Here is a 21,409-nt window from a genome sequence, read left to right on the forward strand (position 1 = left end):
ATTAAATGCAACTTTTACACAGTATCACCTGGGTTCATTTATGCGAGGGTTGCTCTCTAACCCTGCTAGAGAGCAACTGATGAACAGGGCCTCACTGTATGCTTAGTCGACCCTCTCTGAAAACCTAGATATGGGTTAAAGTTCCTGAAATCTGCTGGGACAAGCTTGAAAACATACAAACCTACAAACCGAGGATGGCTGCTCAAGCTGTCAAACCCATCAAAGTTCATGCACATGGTAAATCCGGTATTTGTAAAGCGCAAACTACTCGTCACCCTTATGGGTCTCAAGGCGCTGTCGTGGAAATTAAGTGAGCTTGTCACATGGTGCTGAGCTGAGCTGCCGCCGGAGCCGGGGATCGAACTGTGAGCCCTGTGCTCCGAAGTCAGCTGCCCTGGCCGCTGCACCACATGCACAAGTGCCACTACAAGGCGCTCCATCATTACTGAAGCACACATCCGAAGCTCATCCATGTCACAAAACATTGTACTCTCAGAAGTACCACAAACCAACACAACCAAGCAATCGCAACAAACTGGAACAGCTACTTACTTACGGATACCAGATGACTCCATGCCATCAGGAACATCATTTCCAGGTGGTCCAGGGCTTTACTTGAACAGCCTAGTTCTTCCTGGGAGTTGTATCCCTGATTCATGCCCTAGTGTTTTCTGGGAGTTGTATCCCTGGTTCGTGCCCTCTGTGTAAATTGCTTGTTGGCATAGCACCAGGATTACACTTAATCACGAGACTTTCAGATGGATTTAATTGCAAGTTTTGAGATGAATGTTATTGTGATCGTTATGCAATGTTTTTTATTAAATAAGCATATATAATAACATCTGAATTTGAATCCTGATTCAATTCGTCTGAACCAACTGGACTAAGACACCAGAAAACAACAATTTCTAAAAGGAAATCCCTGAATTTGAATACAGTGGCCCTACTGACATGGACTTATAGGGTGATGTTATGCTTATTTATATTCCCAGAATGCCCTCTGGGGTCCTCTTAGGATGAGGGAAGGGCTTTATACATAAGCTACGTGTTAATTTAACTATACATGCAAAAAGTGGATTTTAATGGCTCAAATGCGCCCTGTGAGTGCAAACGGTATATGAGGTCCATTTTAGTGCTTACACAGCTCCTTTAGTAGGACAGAAAGCACTACAGATGTTTGCGTGCTCCTTCTTTGGTACCCATTACACAGGTGCAAAGTTAGTGCCATGCAATAAAGTGTGGCCGCTCCCTACTTTGCATGGGGACACCCCCATTAATATGAAGTAATGCCATTGTCCTAGTGTGTTTATGCTATGCTACAGACATGAGCATGCTCTGTGGTGCGCTGTGTGCATGCCTAGGCCATGGGTACTCACAAACATTTTCCTGGGGGCCGCAAAGTTTGGTGTATGGTGTGACCGAGGGCCGCACTGATGCCAGCAGGGGGTGTAAAGTGAGTGTAGGGGAAGTAAAGTATGTATATTTAGTGTCTGTCTTTAAAAATGAAGGTGTTCCTAAAGTTAACGGCCTAGCTACTTCCTTTCCATAACTGCAACAAGCCTTTAAATAAGTGATTGATTTAAATAAAAAAAAAAATCCATGTTAATGCTGATTTGAGAAAACAGCAGCTCAATGCTACTGCTGCCTAGGGCCGCATGTAAAGGTCAGGAGGGCCGCATGCGACCCCCGGGCCGTACTTTGTGTATCACTGGCCTAGGCCTTCACAAACCTTTGTTATTTCACAGTTACTTGAGTCTCCTAAGCTAGGACGTATGAAAGGCTTTATTGCATCACTCACTTGTACCATGAAGTACAGTCCCACAAACCTTTTGTTTCTTTTGACCGTAGATTGAAGATGGCGGTAAAGCCGCGCTGTGCCGTATGATGCAGATTGGGGATGAGCTGGTGAATATCAATGGCACTCCGCTCTACGGCTCCCGGCAGGAGGCCCTGATCCTCATCAAGGGCTCCTACAGAATCCTGAAGATGATAGTGAGAAGGTAAGAGGGGTGGCTGCAGCGGCCGGGGGCATGATGTGATATCAGAATCTGTATGAGGGACCCATGGAGCTCGATGGTGGCCCAGCGCCTTGGGCTTCCGCGCTGAAGTCCTCGTGGCAAGAAGTACTCTATAGAAACATATATGTGAGATGGGCAACATGGAAACTTGACTTATAACTTGATGGTGCAGTGGTGGCATGCCTTTCAGGAGGCAAAACTAGCAGGATATGTATGTCATGGAAACAGTGGTAAGGATAGACAGTCATTTGATCAGCATCACATACTTTGGCCAAGTGTGTAAGCCAGAATAAGAAGCTGGGTCTCCTGGGTACCTGGACGACGTCTTGGACACAAGGCCCCATCTCCTCGCTCTGTCCATGTAGAATACATCCTCATTAATCCTGGCAGGTAGCCTGGGATATTTGTACATTTTAAAGGTGCAAAGGGTGGGTCATGGCAATCAATGAGATAAAATGGGTGGGTGAGAAGGACACAAGAGCGAAAGCAAGCTGCACTTGAGGGTACGAGCAACACAGCAGCAAGAAGCAAATGAGGATGAGAGCAGCACAGGTGGGAGAATGGTACACAAAGACAAGGAAATTGTAAAATGGATGGGGGAAGTACAGGGGAGAGAGGGGGCGTGTGAGTAGCACACGTGAGAGAGCAACACGGCGTGCCGGTTGGGAGCACAACACGAGAGAGTGAGCGGAAAAATACATATACTTAACTAAAAAGAGAAAAATTTCATAAAAGTGGGGAGTGGAAATATACAATTCAGCCAGTCAAAAGGATGGTAAAGATGCTATGAGCCAGGGGAGAAGGATACACAGGAAGGGTAGGACATGAGAATGGCAATATAGCCAACCAATGGTAAGCAGCTGCTGTGCTGAAAGCCCCTGTAAGTTCTTGGTAAGCCCACAATATATCTTTCACATCTGGTCAACTTACTCTGTCTGATATGTGAGACCTAGAAAACAAAACATTATTATTCATACTGGCAAAATAATCTGGAATTGTGGATTGGCAAATATCCAAGCTGCAACATTCAGCACCAAAGTTATCATACTTACTACAGGAAACACATAATTGGCAAAGCCAGTAGGTCTTGCCTTTGGGACCTACAGGTTTTGCCAATGTTTCTTAGTGATACTAGACTGCATCCTTGATGCTGAGTACCATGGCTAAGAAGTAAACAAAAAAGGGTGCTATTATGGATCCACTTGGCTCATTTTCTAGGCGCACATAACATGCATGCCACCCACATATTTGTTTTCCTTTTTATTTACCAATCCAAGTTGGATTGTAAATGAAAAATTTACAAGTGGTGCACAAGCTTTTACTTCTTTTTTGAGGTGTGGGTAGGGATAAACAACATGGAAGGTGCGTGTGAGCAAGAAATCAGTAAAGGGGCGAAGTAACGCGGTGGCAGAAGCAACATGGACGGCAGAGGACAAAAGCAACGTGGAGGGCGAAGGAGGGAAAAGCAAAATGGAGGGCAGGTGAAACAACATGGGCAAGAGAGAGGAAAGTGTAGTGCAGTGGAGAATGAGCTAGAGAGGAGAACGTGGGATGTTGGGGGAAGCATACAGGCAAGCATGCAACCAGGAGGAGAATCACATGAGGGTGAGCACAACATAGTTGGGGCAAAGGAGAAGCGCACAGGAGAGAGCAACATGGAGTGTGGTGGAGGGGAGTAGAGCAGTCCACGACGGAGACAGCTGGAAATCACAAGCACACTTGCGGAGTTCTTAAACAAAAAGAAACAAGTAGTGCTTCGAAAGTGAGCAGTGGAAGGACACAAGTAATACGTCCATGCTTGAAGGAAGGGGCAAAAAAACAGAAGAGGAAGTAAAGCCCACACAAGCTAACAAATAAAAAGTAAGCAAATTTAAGTGACAATAAAGCCAACCAGTGGTAAGCAATGGGTGGGCGCTAAGCCCACTTTAAGCTGACAATCGTTTTTTTTGCCAACATAGAGCGTGTACTTACTGGTAGGCGAGGCCTAAAAATAGGCATTGGCAAAGTCAATAGATCTGGCCTTTAAGCTGGTGTCATGGTTAATTGGTTTGTTTATTTTTTTATTGCAAAGCATATGCCACAAAAAAATATGCAGGCACCTAAATGTGGCTGCATTATGCTTGCAATAAAAATTTAAAATTTAAAAAACATTAGATAATGTGCCTTTTTTTACTAGTGATGTTTTTTAAACAAGCCTCTCAGTTGTACTATGCATTTTTTTTATTTTTGTAATAGAGACAAGAATAAACCACTATCTAACATATTACTCAAATAACAGACAGCGACAGTGATATAATTTCAATTTAATTTCATTTAAGCCTTTTATAACAAACTTAAAAAGAGTGCATAACGGGTAGTTACAGTTAATACAAAAAATGGAGAAAGTGTAAAAAGTACACTTTTAACCAGCTTCACAACTGAAGAGAAAGGAATTTTTTTAGACGAATGTGACAGTTTTTGTGCAGTCATTCAGCCTGAAGGATGCTAATTGCAATAGTCGGCTGACCCACTGCTGCATGCCTTTGTAACATAAAAGAAAGGAACTGTTTTAGGCAAATTTGAACAAAGTGCACAGGATTTTTGCTGTCACCCAAAGCCAAGGGAGACAATGGGAGCAGTGAGCTGATTCGTTGCCCCATGCTGTACGCTGTGGTAGACGAAAGGTGCGTGGCAATTTAACAGACCCCTGAATAAAGCCCGTGGCCAAAAGCTCCTCCAAGTATGCTGTGATTTGGGGGTACAACAATAGTCTGCCAACACAGTTAAAGATGTCTCAAATGTCAGACCTAAAAATCCACTAGAAAACCTCAAAACTGAACAAATACCTTAATTTCTGTGCTTATTGTACCACACCAGTTGGATTCACTGCATTTAGGAACAGCGCCGCCTTGTGGATAATCCACTACAAACACCGAAACTGTAACTTTTGAAGTAATGACGCCTAGGGGTCATGGGTCAGGAGCATCAGTTCAGGGAAATTTTCTAGAGTGAGCTGAATAGAGGGGTTTATCAAACTAGCGCTCTGATACCCTTCGGGATCATGTTCGCGCTATATAAAACTCTAAATAAATAAATAAATAAATAAATGATTTGGTATCACTGAAAATTCTAGTAAAGTCAGGTGTAGGCAATATTTGATTTGGACCTGCTCGCGTTTCTAAGAGGCACAACACAAGCCTCGTTGATAATGTAAATGTCTGGTTAATACTTCAGGTTGGATAATATATTTTAACCTTACACATATTTGCTCAGTGTCACAGAGTCTGGTACAAATAATTTAGAAGCTGGGATGAGAACTCTACGGCCAATTTCTGGTTCCAGTGACCAACTGTACCAAAAGACAGAATTCTGTGCCATGTCATTTTTTTTATTTTTGAACTTGCCTCTACCCCTACCCCCATGTTTGTTTTGCCCACAGTGCGTTAGTTGGGCACCGGCTGGTGTCCCACTTGAATTCACACTATAATTATTTGTACTTTGTTATATACAATATTAAATACTGTCCGGCTGGACAAAGAATATAGCAACTATCTAGTCTATATTTATTACTTTACACATATTACCTACTGCTTAGGGACCGTTGTTTTAAAAAAAAAAAAACATAAATATCCAAGGTCCCTGACCTATTGCTCTTTTGGCTTTCCCTTGTCTCTTGTAACACAATGTCATTTTTTTTAGCCACGCTCTCTAGTCCTGGTTGGAGAAGGCGGGTCACAAATCTAGTCCAACATTTTGCTCATACCTGTTAACTCACCCACATTTGGTAGTACTCACCCGCTTTTTACTTCTATTCACCATAGACTTTATTAGGGCCACCCGCTTTTCAAACCTGTATCACCCTCCAACAAAAAGTGTTCATTCTCCATTCACCTTCACGGGATCCCCCTCAAACCCCTTGAATTCACCCGCATTTTAAATCAAGCGGTTGACGGGTATTCGCCCTCCCAACTGAAGTCCCCAAATCTGGGAGGTCAACACGCACAGTGCACTTGATGTCGGGCCACAACCAGGGGCGTCTTTTGTCATGTTAATAATTCCGTATTTATTAGAATCATTCATTTTAACCTCACTGGGTGGGCCTGACGGAGAAAGGCAGGAAGGTAATCGAGGGAGACAGCAGGTAGGAGCGATGTGCCTTAGGGGGGAACCCTTGGCTCGGATAGTCCTTCTTTTATGTCTACAACTCTAATGCCCATAGGAAGGAGGCGGCGGCCACACGTGGGCGCGCTGGGATCAGAGCTCCATGGCTCCCCCCACCCCGCCCCCCAAAGCCCACATGCCCGCTCAGGGGCCTTTTGGGCGGAGTCTGCGTGACTCACACTTAATGATCGCGGTGACGGGCCAGGGCCGTGAAAGTTACCTCTGCAGGGTGATTGTGCCCTGATATTAGTTCCTGTCACTCAATTGTAAGGTGATCAGTCCCGGTGCCGCGGGGCGCCCGGCAGACTGCACGACGAGGGATGCGGCGTAACGAGCAGAGCGCCCCGGCGGAGGGTTCAGCTCCTACAAACGACACTTGCAATAAAACAGGAAATACATCACCTTTAATTACCTTTTTGGATCTACCCGGGTTTAGTCCTTTGCCTCCGTGTTTGAACAGGGGCCCCGACGTTAGGAAATATTCCAACTCCTACGCACAGACGAATACACCTTCTCCCTTGGAGGGGCAAAAAGCAGGCATGCTTTATGGATGACGTGCAGTACACAGTCGGATAATCCCCCATACACAGACGTGCTAAGGCAAAGCTGGGATTCTATGGAGAGCTGCTCTGTCAATCACACAATGGAACAGTTACATATGTTACAGAAATATGTGTAGCGTAGGGTGACCAACCGTCCGTAAATTTCACGGACCGTCCGTAATTTTGGCCGTCTGTCCGTTGTCCGTGAAAGATTCTTTAACGGACGCCATTTGTCCGTAATTTTAACCGGGGCCCAGCTTCCACCCACCTCCCTCTTTGACTCCGAGGCTGTTCCAAAGCTCAGACACCCCCGCAGCATTGGAGAGGCACAGCGGGGTGGCAACGCCTCACACCTTCAGCCCGTGATGAGCTGTTAAGAGGTGCTCGAAGGTGACTGAGAGGGAGGGACTGCTGCTTCAGCAGGGGCATCTATTCAGATGCAAACAGGCTAGAATGCGTCATGTCTCTGCAATTTAGAGGGGGCTCACACATTCCATTTCTACCCAGGGTCCCAAACATCCTAGACTCTGCCAGATTACACCGACCTCGGTTCTTCAAACATGCAGTCTATAATGTGATACAATTAAGAAATGGCACAATCGCACCCACACTGATTAACAGAGTATGGAGGACAATCTGTTCAATCAGTTCTCTTAGAGTATCTCCTGTAAGTACTGTACATCACAGTGGGGGAAGGGCATTTTGGACAGAGAGCCTGTCTTGTTGTTTTGTGCAGGAGGGGGTGAGGAGCCCAAGATGATACTAGAATACTGCATGCCCACCCCTGTGCCCACCCTGGTAGATCCTGTTCCCCCTCCCATACATGCCAACATTTAAGGACCAGGAAGTGGGAGATTTAAAAGAAAAAATCGGGAGAATGAAAATTCCCCATTGACTTCTGTTGTAGAAAATGCAATTTCAGGCGGGAGACAGCTAAAATAAAGCCATTTTTGGCTTTTAAAATCGGTAGTCTCCCGCCTGAATCGGGTCTGTTGGCATGTGTGCCCTCCTGTGATGGCTCCTGTCCCCCCCTGTGATGGCTCTTGTCCCCCCCCCCTGTGGTGGATCCTGTCTCCGCCCTGGGTGGCTTCTGTCACAGTCCTGGAACGGCCCCTGCAGCGAGGGTGAAGTTCTTGATGGGCCTCTTCTCAAAAGGGCTCAGCTCAAATTACTATGGAAAGATGGGCGAGTAAGTAAGTGAAGTGATGGGTGGATAGCTGGATGAATTAGTGAAAGGGTGAATGGATGAATTAAAGATTGGATAAATGGATAATGAGAGAGGATGGATGTATTGATGAGTGAGGGGAAGGAGGGATCAGAGAAAATGTAAATAGCTGGATGTATGGGTGGAAGGGTAGCTGGATGATGGATGAGGGGAAGGATGGATGGATGAGTGGAAGGATGAGGGGAAAGATGGATGAGGGGAAGGATGGATGGATGGATGGATGGAGGGGAAGGATGGATGGATGAGGGGATGGAAGGATGGATGGATGAGGGGATGGATGGATGGATGGATGAGGGGATGGAGGGGAAGGATGGATGATGGATGAAAGGAAGGATGGATGAGGGGAAGGATGGATGGATGAGGGGAAGGAAGGATGGATGAGGGGAAGGATGGATTGATGAGGGGAAGGATGGATGAGGGGATGGATGGGTGAGGGGAAGGATGGATGGATTGATGAGAAGAAGGATGGATGAGTGGAAGGATGGATGGATGAGGGGATGGATGGGTGAGGGGAAGGATGGATGGATGAGGGGAAGGATGGATGGATGATGAGGGGAAGGATGGATGGATGATGAGGGGAAGGATGGATGGATGGATGGATGATGAGTGGGTGGGTGAAAGGATGGATGATGAGTGGGTGGGTGAAAGAATGGATGAGTGGGTGGGTGGATGGTGGGTGGGTGGATGGTTGGGTGGATAAGGGGTGGTTGGGTGGATGAGTGAACTGATGGATGGATTGATGGATTGATAAGTTCAAGGGTGAATGAATGTACATATGAGTGAAAGGGTGGATGTAAGGATGGATGAGTGAGTGAAAGGGAGGGTAGATGGACAAAAGAATGAATAGATGTGTGAAGGAGTGAAATGATAGATGGATGAGTGATCAGGTCAATGGATGGATTCATGAGTGGATGAGTAGATGGATGGATGGGTGGGTGGATGGATGGATGGAAGGAAGGATGGCTAAGTGAAAGGGTCGATGGAGAGAGAAAGGGAGGATGGATGGATGACTAAAAGAGTGGATGGGTGGAAGCATTAGTAAGTGAAAGGATGGCTGGATTGGTGAAAGGGTAAATGGCTGGATGGATGAGTGAATTGATGGATGGGATGAAGAGTGGATGGATAAGTGTACAGATGGATAGTGTGAAAGGGTGGATGGATGGATAATGGATGGATGAGTGAAAGGATGGATGAAGGGATGGATGAGTGAAATGAAAGATGGAAGGATACATGATGGATAGGTTTGCAAATAGTTGAATATGTTTGGAAATGGCTGGGCTTAATTATATACTATTGCGCGACCTCTGACGTGTCTGTAAAACTTACCTATTGTCCTGAAGTTTTGTCCTGAATTTTGACCTCCTGTCCTGAATTTGTGTCCTGAATTTTGACCCTTTGTCCTGAATTTTTACACTCACCGTCCTCAATTTGCACCAATGCCAGTTGGTCACCCTAGTGTAGCGCCGTATAATCGTTAAAATGCCGTCGCTGACAGATATATTATAACACTAACACACTTTGATATTCTTATCAGATGCACTCTTAGTATCGGAAAAGACGAGGCTTGTTTGATTGTGTAGAGTTTGTGACTGTCCGTCGTTTGGCTCATTGTAGGATTTTGTGTGCATCTGTAAAAGTGATTTGGTTTACACGGCGGGTGTTACTTTAATGCAGACACTGGTGGCTCAGTGAACTAAAGCAGCCACTGCAGGGGCCTGTGTTCGACCTCACGGGCACAGGTTAAAATCCCGGTGGGTCCACTCAGCCTTTCATCCATCTGAGGTCGATAAAATGAGTACCATTGAGTTGGGTAACAATGTACATCTGTTATTCAGCGCCAGGACACCTTCGGGTAATCGTGCGCTTTACAAATACACCTTTTATGTTATGTAACATGTGCCCATGTTCTGGACCTTGACAGGCTCCTCCCATTCTCCCTGTCTCCACAAAGTTGACAGCCCACTTGGAACCATCTGGATGCTCACAACCGTCATTGATGATCTGCCACTGCGGCTGGGGCTGCCCTCGCTTCCTACCCCCCCGCCCCCCCACGCCGTGAAGCCTCACTCCAGCACCCATGCCCTCTACATTGTAAACCCCTATCTTAATGCTGTATGACCGTACCCCCAGGCAGTGCACTGTCCCTCTGTAGCAAAGATATGCTATGGAAATCGAACAGATATATACATTATTAGAACATCTGAAAGCTGAGAGCTCCATTGGAGACAGAGAAATGTGTCAGGGCTAATAATGGCCGATATAGGCCTTTTGCTCCAACAGTGCAACGTTTATCTATCTATCTCTCCCTACCCTCAGTGGGTGGAATGTTCTAATTGCCCTTCTGCGTTGGGCTAGTTGTTAAAGGCCCTCTTTCTCATTATAGTCCCTTGCCTGCAGTTCGGGCCTATAACTTGGTTTCAGGGCCTTTAACTAATGGTATAGCCCTCAGCAGGGGGCTATGAGAATATTTGAAAAAAACCTAAATATGCCAATGTTCGCTTTTCCTTTTAAATGTGACACAAGCATATACATACCCCTGTTTATAACAGTTAACGCACAATTACTCTCTTTCCCACTTCTGCATATCAAGCAGATACACAAAGATAGAACGCCTTGCATGTTGATCATGGGGCTGGTAAACAGGGAAGGGCCTCTTTAATCGTGGTACGCAGGTGAGACTTCAGCAGGGCCAGACTGGGCATTCTGCCTCTCTGGATTTCCAAAGTGGGTTACCGGTTGGGGGGGCTTCCTTCAGAGCAGGATGGGCTATGCCCTGACTCCATTCTAGTCATGGCCACCAGCAGCGTGGGGCTGGCTTGAATATTTTTGCCCAGGCTGATTTTGGTTCTGGCCCTGGACTTCAGGTGTTTATTTCAATGTTGGGTAAGGTGTTCATTGCAGAGGTGAGTTTACAGCTCCTTTCGGAGTGGGAGGAGAGATGGAGAGAGTCGTGTCTGTCCTGGGATGTTAGTCCCGATCTTAGGAACATAATTTAAGAGGGATTGGTTTCTGATAAAGCACAGACACAATCGCACAGTGCAGAAATTCAGTGACTTCTCAGTCTATAAATAGTTGAACTCTTTCACAGTAACGCATTGCACAAAGAGGGATAAAAAACAGAAATAATCTGACATTAAAACAATCACCACTAAGACACCTTCCGTGCATAACCGTGCATAGTCACACAATGCAGACATTTTATGACAGTACATTTCCAACATTCAATGGTTACTCTTTTAATATGTTTTTAGAACTTTTATAAAGCGCTGGCCGTTGCTTGGAGGTTATGTTAAATAGTAAACATAGAGTGTCGTTAGATTCAGGCAAAACTGTGTTATTCAAGGGCTTGGGTTTGGGGCATTCAACAGTCTGGGGTCCTGGTCACCCAGGGACCTTACACTTTGTTTCAGGCACTTAGACTTGTTGGGTGAACACATGTGTACGTGAAAAGTAACGGGGAGTCACTTTCTGCAGGTGTTCTAACTCTTTAATCCAGTGCGGCTTGTGCTCCGAGCAGAGAACCTTGAGCTGTCCCCTGAATCCACGGGGGGCAAGCGGAGTTCTTTTAATTCAGGTTTTATGTTGCTCCTATTTGCAGGTATAATAAGCAGCACATTCTCGCCGTCTGATCTTGCACCTCTGCAATTGTTGATGTGTCTCTTTGGGAGCCGGTGCAGATGATGTCACATGTTCTAGGTGTGATGTCATCGGTGCACTCGTCCGCTCCATCCACTGGTTTGTTTAGATCAGTGGAAGGAACTTCTGGTGTCAGAAGAGCTCCAGGCTGAAATCCTTGACTACTGCAGGGGAAGGAGAGCCTAGACTCCAATGGAACAGTCAATGTTTCATGCTTGTGGTGCCTTGAATGTAGGGTTCTAAGATTTGGAGGCCGGTGGAAAGGCCCGTCAGTCGCCCCCTGCTCCTGCCAGCATCACAATCTCAGTCAGGGCTCTAATCTTCTGGAGTATGCACAATGTTCTTCTTTAAAAAACAAGTGCTCCCGTCTTCTGACTCCTTGGGCCTGGTTCAAAGGCCTGTTTTCCACCTTGAAGTTGATTTGGAGGTTGTCAGCGTATATTGGGATGTTCACCTGGTCGTACAACGCACACACTCCTCATGAACGCCACATACGGACGCCCTCTTTCAGATACACTCAGGCTGACAGAGATCCCCAACACTCGGTCACCACTTGCATTTGACCCTAATAAGTCTATATTCAGCTTTCTCAAGATGCCAAAGGGAAGCTGTTTTAGCTGGTCCATGTAAGAGCATCTGAACCTGGACATGACACCAGCTCCAAAGGGCCCATCTCCTCAAAACTGGACACGCACGAGCAACCCAGAATAGGTGCTATCCAATGTCATATTATGCACATGCTTGAACACTGTGCACAAAAGGGTATTCACTTGTGCAAGGGCGGGCACGCACAGGCAGGGAAACACGACTATTTCTGCCTGAGTCTGTCTGTCTGTCTGATCCATACATCTTCCACAGAAACACCTCCACACACAGCCATATTCTCTGAGGACACTCATCACTCTGCCACAACTCATAAACAGCAAGGCACCACTATGCATCATCTAACCCAACCACAGCCCCCGGGCACTCTCGCTTTCCCACGCGGACCCTTCCTCGAGCCCTTCTCTGCTCCAACATTCCTCTGCCCTCTGAAGTCTGGAAACAATATCTCAAAACAGCGTCCTACTATTCCTCCTAGATATGGAGGCCAAACACAACACCATTCCACACAAACTATTTCAAAATAAGCCAAAAATCTGCAAACGTGGGCCTGTTGTCCCTGCTTCTCATTACAAACTGCTTGGCTAAGCACTCTGCCTCCAGCCGAAGTGTGTAAAGAGCCCTCTCTCCTCTCCCCTCTCTCCACCAATCTTCTCCCTGGCACGTTTTACTTTCCCCTCGGTTTTGGCTCAGCTTTCTACCGCCTTCTTTGATTTCCTCCGCTGTCTGCCTAGATCTCTTCTCATAGGAAACACAAAACCCCTCCGCTCTGCGGGGAGAGGCCCTGGAATGTGGGAGCACAGGCCTCGCGGGATGCTGAGCATCCTTCCCCGGGCCAGAGAAACACAATAATAACAATAAAGGAAAATCACAAATCACAGTCATCACATTACTGCCATATGCATGTGTGTGTGGCGTGCAACAATGTGATCTGTGTGCGTGGCGTGCAGCAATGTGAGCTGTGTGCGTGGCATGCAACAATGTGACCTGTGTGCATGGCGTGCAACAATGTGACCTGTGTTGCGTGGCGTGCAACAATGTGACCTGTGTGCGTGGCGTGCAACAATGTGACCTGTGTGCGTGGCGTGCAACAATGTGACCTGTGTGCGTGGCATGCAACAATGTGACCTGTGTTGCGTGGCGTGCAACAATGTGACCTGTGTGCGTGGCGTGCAACAATGTGACCTGTGTGCGTGGCGTGCAACAATGTGACCTGTGTGCGTGGCGTGCAACAATGTGACCTGTGTGCGTGGCGTGCAACAATGTGAATTGTGTGCGTGGCGTGCAACAATGTGAGCTGTGTGCGTGGCATGCAACAATGTGACCTGTGTGCGTGGCGTGCAACAATGTGACCTGTGTGCGTGGCGTGCAACAATGTGACCTGTGTGCGTGGCGTGCAACAATGTGAATTGTGTGCGTGGCGTGCAACAATGTGAGCTGTGTGCGTGGCGTGCAACAATGTGACCTGTGTGCGTGGCGTGCAACAATGTGACCTGTGTGCGTGGCGTGCAACAATGTGACCTGTGTGCGTGGCGTGCAACAATGTGAATTGTGTGCGTGGCGTGCAACAATGTGACCTGTGTGCGTGGCATGCAACAATGTGACCTGCGTGCGTGGCGTGCAACAATGTGACCTGTGTGCGTGGCGTGCAACAATGTGACCTGTGTGTGTGGCATGTAACAATGTGACCTGTGTGCGTGGCATGCAACAATGTGACCTGTGTGCGTGGCATGCAACAATGTGACCTGTGTGCGTGGCGTGCAACAATGTGACCTGTGTGTGTGGCATGCAACAATGTGAATTGTGTGCGTGGCGTGCAACAATGTGACCTTTGTGCGTGTCTGGTGTGCAACAGTGTAAACGTGTGCTTCTCTTGTGTCAAACAAGGCTGCTAAGGCTTTCATTCCTCTTTGTGTTACCACAAAAACGTGGTTGCATGGGTAAGTTGAAAGAAGGACGAAATGTGGTGTGGATCATAAATATTTTTTTCAGACTGCATTTATTGCTCATTCATTCTGCTGCCTAGTAGCTTGTCAGCCATTACCAAATGTGTAATCCCGAAACCGAAGCCTTGCAAGGCTCTGGCCCAGGGAAGAGTCCTTCTGGAGGAATCTGCACCATTCCTCGGGGCTACTGGAAAAAAAAGTTATCTAATAGAAACTACCTGTTGTTTGGAGCTAAGATGTTCAGCATTCCAGGCAAAATAGAATTTTGCCAGTAGGTGCACTCCCCAAACACTACAAGAAATCCAATTTTAACCACCTTGCCAACTTGCTTGCACAGTTTCCAGGCCTGCTCAGTATGAAGATGCAGCGGCAAAGTTCAATTTTCAGGCCTTGTTGGTGAGTCTGTCAATGAGACTGCTAGTTTGTGTTCCAGGTGTAATTCTGTTTGTTTTGTGAAAAGGATACCTGCTTTTTGGGAATTTGACTGATAACCACTCTTGTTAAAAGCCCCACTTGAATAAACTGTTAGATGATAAGGAACCATGAACACAAGCAGCATATATAGAGATGCAGAATTAAGATCTGGGTCTTCTCAGATTTATGGAAATGAACTGAGTGATCACTAACAATAAATAACCTTGATGCAGGCCTATAACCCCAACGAGTCTGAGCCTCTTTTGCATTCCTGGAGGGAGATACGAACCCTCCTCTACAAAACAACAATAAGCAAATTCAGAAGAACCAGGAACCTGTCAGACAGGAAACACGGATGTAACGACAGGCAGCAGGAGTTCCAGAAAGGTAAGCAGAAACAAAGAACCGAAAATACATTAAAGCACAGCAAGAAAGGGTAACATTGCGAGAAGACACCAATCCTGAAAGAGGGAATACAATTGTGGACAAAGAGAAGTGGGCCAAGTGGCCATTTGTAAATGAGTGAGTGCGTGATCAGCTTAAAGGCAGGTTTTCCTGTACTGCTACCTATATCCTGCTTGTAGGATACGCCCGCAGCTCGCGTACTGACTCTGACTTGCAGGCAGAAGAGAGAGGGACCTCAGATCGGGTAGTGCAGGAGCCATGGTGGAGAGGTGCTGAAACTCCCAGACATGTACCTTTGAGGTGGCACAGAAGAAACCAAGAAGAGAAGCACTGGTTCCTGTGATCCGTCGACACGTGTCGCCATGGACCCTGAAGACTGGACCGAAGGCTATAGAGCCAAGGCCAAAGGGAGGCCCGGGGAATGGATGTGCATGCAAGGTTGGGGCCATATGTACAGCAACATGTAAGGCCTGCTCCACTCACTTTGCCTGAGGGACACTCAATCTTTTGATCACGAGGGTGGAATCGGGGCTCGCACAGTTACCACCCGCCTTGTGTTGTCCAGCACTTACGTCTTGTTCTCCTGGGGTAACATAGCCCCTGGTCCATCTCATTCGAAAGACAAAGGGGGTTGTTTCTGCAGACCAGAATGATCCGTATGGTTTCCCACTCCTTGTAACTTGAATCTGAAGCAGCCAGAAAGAAACTACACTCTGGTTTGATGGGCACATATGTGGTGACGCGCCCCCAACCCACACCACTGAAGTTCTGTTTTGACCACTAAATGTTCTCCCCACTTTTGAGTGCGTATTGGAAGAAAACAGTAAGTACGACACGTGATGCTGGCTCAGGGCCCCCATCTTTGTTGTGCACATTTTGAAAAACTTCAAATTCAAGATATAATTACAAATCCTTGCTAAATACGTCGTATTTAGGAGCTGGTCTACAATTTCCAGGGAGCGATAGAGCCTTCCGCACGAATGCCGTGCAGCAACCTCCTTGTCCGAATATAGATATCGCATCCCTTTCTGGCAACCTTCAATTTAGCTGGGTGGAAAATTGCTGCCTGGACTTTGTAATGCGGCGGTACCTCCAGAGCGGGTTTGCAAGCTTGTTGCATCTTTTCGGATGTGGAGGGAGACATCCTGGAATAGGCCGCCATCCGGCCCACCAAATTGCAGCCTCTTTGTCCTTTTGACGATATTCAGGATTTTCGCACTTTCCATCCCACCCATCATGGTTACGCGTTGGGGCCTTGTTTTCTGTTCAGATTGTTTCTTGCCAGGGTATTTTGCAACGCCCCTGACTCCAGGTTCAGACTTAGTTGTTTGGATCACATGGCTTTCCCTTGCAAACAATTTGTAAGAGGGTTGTCCCCCATACTTTAATTCACAATGGAGGCTCATGTGCGTGATGCAATTGCAGATTTTCATTTCATGAACCCTAATGTAGTATTCATCAACATTAGTATGTTTTTCTTTGGCTTTCGTTGATCCAAAACATAAGGATATGCGGTCACTGTTTTTTGTAGCAGTAACCACAGATAACTAACTTATTTCTAAGCACTTCCAAATTTTGCTGCCTGTGCACTGAGGCACTTGGAAATGAAATAACCTGATGAAGGTGTAGTAGGAAAGTTTGGATTTAGAATTTGGCTGTCCAGTTCCACAGTTAACAACCTAACAAATAGGGAAAACCGCCTTTACCACGCTGTTTTAACCATGCATGCCTTTACCACGAATCCTGTACCATTCATGCCTTTACCCACTCTATGTATATATGTAAGCCACAGTACTTAATCAACATCTGCGCTGTTTAAATCCAGACCTTAAAACCACTCTCCTGGCCGGCCTGGAAAGAGACAAGCCACCCTAAAGGACCCCGCCACTATAACTGTGGACACCAGCAACAGCAGGATTTGGAGTCTATGACCACCAGGCATCACACAGCGACCATTCACCATTGACATCCCTAAGCATTCCTTCCACATTTCAGAAGTATTTATTGTTTTGCAGCATGAATCCTTTTCTGGATTCATATGCTGTGCATGTATTCCGCCATCTAGTGGTTGATCCGGAAAAATATTTTGTCATTCTTCTCTTCCTTATTGTTTTTTAAATTTTTATGTGGCCTTTGTTTTTAGCCAGGTGGCTCCTTTGTATTAAAAGACCTGTAAGGAACTGAATTTACACAAACACACACTTCCATTGTAAAGATATGGAACAAACTTTATGTTAACACAAACTCTCCAACATGTCCGCCACAATACAGGTAAATAATCCACCATTTTTTTTAGGGGGTTCTACTGTAGGGGTCAAGCAAAAAAAATGAATAAAAAGAATTAATGTAAAACAGGCCAGGTACTGTAGGGGTCAAGCAAAAAAAAATGAATAAAAATAATTAATTTAAAACAGGCCAGGTACTGTAGGGGTCAAGCAAAAAAAATGAATAAAAAGAATTAATTTAAAACAGGCCAGGTGTTAAAAAACATGATTGGGTGCAGTAAAAGCTTGAACCCTTTTCTCGAAGCGGTCAAGAATACCTCATTCCGCTGTAAAAAAAATACCGTCATAAGGAGATGGGAAAAATGTTTTAGGTTTCATATGTGGAACAACCTTGATTCCATATAAAGGTGTCTAGTGTGGGTACAGGAGGGCCGGGTCTATTTCAGATTTTCCTTATAAGCAGTGACTATGTAAATTATATGTATATAGATTAATTGTATGTAAATGTAATAGAGGATATGCTGGATAATCTCTCTTAGATCTTTGTTTCAGCTTTGTATAAGAAAAAAACACACTCCCTCAGCCCTCTATAATGAAAATCTCAGGTGATCACTAGAAACTTGGCCTTTTGGAAACTGGACTATGTGTGATCAGCAGATGAAAGCAAGGAAATGCTACTGGTTGCAGTGGCAGCTGGTAATACACAAATATGGAGGAGGGTGCGATGCGCCCAACTCACCACAAATGATACTCCCTCCCGGCGATGGTGGTGCCCATGAGCAGGAAAGGGAAGGACTTCCCTTCCTGTTCTGTGGAACACGAACTCTGACCAATCCTGGAGCTACTCTCATGCTGATGACAAATCCTGGAGCTGCTCTCATGAGAGCAGCACCAGGATTGGGTGGAGCAGGCTTACCCAGCACTCATGTTGAGGCTGGGAGCCTGTGCCAACAATCCACGGGCATTGCTGGTTCTACAGTGCGCATGTCTAGATGGCCGGAGGTAGCCAGCCCAGCCGGCCAACCCAACGTGCACAGTGAAAGGTTCAGCAGTAATTCTGCAATAGCAGGATTCAGCCCTGCCTCACGCTCGTGCTGTACACAGAGCGAGCTGGTGGCAAAATGGCATTATTATGCCATTTTATTTATTAGTGTTCCCCTACTGCACTCACAGCAGGCGGGGCAACGCTCCTCCGCCATTTAGGAGAGCCGCCCCTGACAGGTTGTGAAAACAGAATCTGATTCTGGTGGGCACCTGAAGCCCACTCAACGGGAATTCTGCCCATAGGAGGTCAGTAGATCCTGAAAAACACATATGGCAGCGCTTGGATCTTGTCGAGTCCAGTTGTAAATGGTCAGCTGGAAGTCCCCCAGGGCCTCTTCTTCGCTTGTGTAGCTTGCCACTGTTCTGATCAAAACATGTCTTTGATTGTCCCCGCTTGACTCGCTTTCTTCTAAATTACCCATCTGCTGCTCTGTGTGAAGTGGCTTCCGGTCTGGGAGCAGGGACGGGCCCATAAAGTCTGGCTGTCTGGGCTGGTGGGGGGGTTACTTCTCCCACTCCCCCAGAGCAGGTGGACTGGCGGATTCTGGGGATGAAAAGACGCAGTAGAACTGAATGCCCTTGGCCTGGAAGTGTTCTGCAGCTTCTCCCTGCGTTCACAGCCTGAAAAGGCACCCAAAGCAGCAGCATCTTTCTATAGAGCTGCGAAAGATCTGCTCGACCTTTGCACAGGATGGCAAGGGAACCGCAGTGCTTAATTTGTAAAGGATATGTGCCAGGGCTCAGAGTTGCCCTCAAAAGCCCCTGGCTGCCACCATTAAATGCCAACCGTTCACAAGACTAACGCAGTGTGTTCATGCCTTTTGGAAGAAGAAAGAGTATTTCAGCTTAACTTCAGTTATGAATGCTGTTGAGAAGTTACACAGGGCGAGCAAAGCTCTGCAGCCCCACCCTCTGTGGCCCAAGTGCACTGTTCAGCAAGTAGCATTCATACCTTTCATGAAAACAAAGTAACCTCACACGTAACATGTGTATTTGTAAAGCGCACGTTTGCCCGTGGGCATCTTGGCACTGAATAACGGATGTTTATTGTTACCCAACTCAATGGTACTCATTTTATCAACTTCAGAAGGATAAAAGGCTGAGTGGGCCCACCGGAACTTGAATCTGTGACCATGAGGTCAAACACAAGCTCCTACAGTGGGCGCAGTACTCCACTTAGCCACCAGACCTGTGAGAGTTGATGTTCTGAGGGGCGAGAGAACGAGGTTTCTGATTCTTGGGAGAACAGCAAAGTTCTTCCAGAGTAGGATTGGCAGAGTGTTGTTTGCTTTCTTGGATTTCGAGATTTTTTCCCAGAAGTTTGATGTCCTGTGCCAGGCAGGCTAGGGAATAACTGTGCCTGGCTTTGTGTGTGATGCCTGTGGTTTTAAGAAGACATCTTCTGTACCATCTGGAGCCTGTTTAGTGATTTTACATTTAAAGAGAGGGAAGGGATCCTGGCTGCAAGTTCCAGTTGATCCTAAGCTGAGCCCCATCTTTCCGCCAACTCTGAGTCAACCCTGGGAAGCAAAGTGTTGTCCCAGAACCTAGGGGAAGCGGTCCAGGGAGAGAAGGAGAGAAATGCTGGTCCGGTTGTGGATAATGATATATGTCTGAAAGCCATGAGTCTCCGAGTCGAAATTTGTCAACTGTACAGCCAGCGCAGTAAAGGTAAAGATGAAAAGAGCGTGAGGGGAACACAGGGAAATCATCAGCGATTTTAAGTCTCAATGAGTCAGTAGTTCATACTTTGAATAACTCACCTTTCTCCTCGATGATAAAAGCTGTAACGCACCTAATAGAAGACCGGCAACCAACCTTGGGCCAGAAACTATGTAGTTACGCACAATGCGGCAAGGACCAGAAAGTGGGAAAATAAAGCGAAAGGCATCGAGTGGTTGAGTGCAATCATTAGAGTTTAGCAACAAATTCAACTCAAGCATGAGAAGTAACCCGGCAGGGGAAACATCGTTTATAACGCAGTGTTTACACCGCAGTGCCTTTATAACGCTGCCATTACAACGCAAGTTGTTACTACGACTTGCGCTGGATGGCGCTGTTGGGCAAGCAATGTTGTAATTTTATATTCCAACACCTTCCCTACTGTTACGTGGACTGGTGTTGGAATATAAAAGTATAAGATTCCAAAATCCGCGCCCTCCAACGCAAGTCGTTGTAACGACTTGCGTTGTAATGCCCGCGTTGTCAAGTACCGCGATCTTTTAGATCGCGTTGTACTGACATACATCCCCAGGCAGAGACCCAAAGGAAATTCTCTCTCTAATACTGTCACTGTCTCTGATGACCCGGAAGTGACCTCACAAGGTGAAAGTATAAAATGATCTGTGAGCTGGCATGTCTTTAGTAAATATCCTCCAAGTTGCCATGGCACGAAGCTGAAGATCTAGCTGTTCAATTACTCTTCTTGACGGGCCATCAAGACTGCCTGTATTCAGGCCTAGCCTCACCACAAGACTACACTCACCTACTCAGCACCTGGATACCCTCATGGGTGACAAGTAGCATTCTGCAAATACACCTTACATTACTGGGACACAACCTGCCCCGTCTATCAGTTTCTTCCCTTGTCCTGCCTATTATTACATGCAGGGGAGTGTGTGTGTCCAGTCTCTTATTACTATTTTGAAGCAATAGAAAACATTTGGAATTAATTAACCCCTTGGGCGCGGCCGCGATTCTGCGCCTGTGCTGCGTTTTTCGAAGTGGGCGGGTTTATGACGGCCCCCAGCCGTCATCAGCACACGAGCCCCGTGATGCATGACGGCTGGGGGCCGTCATCAGCATCGAAGGGGTTAAAGTAGGAAACTGGTGGATATCTGTGGGTGTGGATCGCCGAGTTTTGCCCAACCTGACAAGATGTTTCAGTTACTTCTAGTTTAGTTTAGTTTATTTATAAAGCGCAACAATGTCAGGACACCTAGCTTCAAGGAGCCAAGCAATTCAGACCAATCATGGATGATTAAAACATAAACCATTACAGCAAAACAGTCATCAGTAAATACATCTGACAATAATCAAACAAATGTCCAAAGCACTCAAATGATATATTCAGGAGTAGGGTCCCAGGCTTAGCAGAAGCAGTCTACCAGCTCCGGGGCGTGTTGTCCGTTCATGTTGTTGCTGACCCTTGCCGCTGTGCGCACAGCTGCTTTCAGGGGTGAAAAGCTATATTTTGTGGTGCAATGAGAAT

The 21,409-nt window shown here is 46.5% G+C and overlaps 1 protein-coding gene across 2 annotated transcripts in view; it reads left to right on the top strand.

Moving 5' to 3' along the window:
- The window catches only part of SHROOM4 (shroom family member 4), a 431,909-nt gene that overhangs the window by 251,863 nt on the left and 158,637 nt on the right, over positions 1-21,409 (top strand). For both annotated transcript variants that reach the window (XM_078663821.1, XM_078663822.1), the window contains exon 2: positions 1,849-2,000. In XM_078663821.1, coding sequence (XP_078519947.1) covers positions 1,849-2,000 — 152 coding nt within the window. The remainder of the gene's footprint in view (positions 1-1,848; positions 2,001-21,409) is intronic.

The sequence above is a fragment of the Lissotriton helveticus genome, chromosome 10, assembly GCF_964261635.1.
Source record: "Lissotriton helveticus chromosome 10, aLisHel1.1, whole genome shotgun sequence".
In the NCBI taxonomy this organism is placed as follows: domain Eukaryota; kingdom Metazoa; phylum Chordata; class Amphibia; order Caudata; family Salamandridae; genus Lissotriton; species Lissotriton helveticus.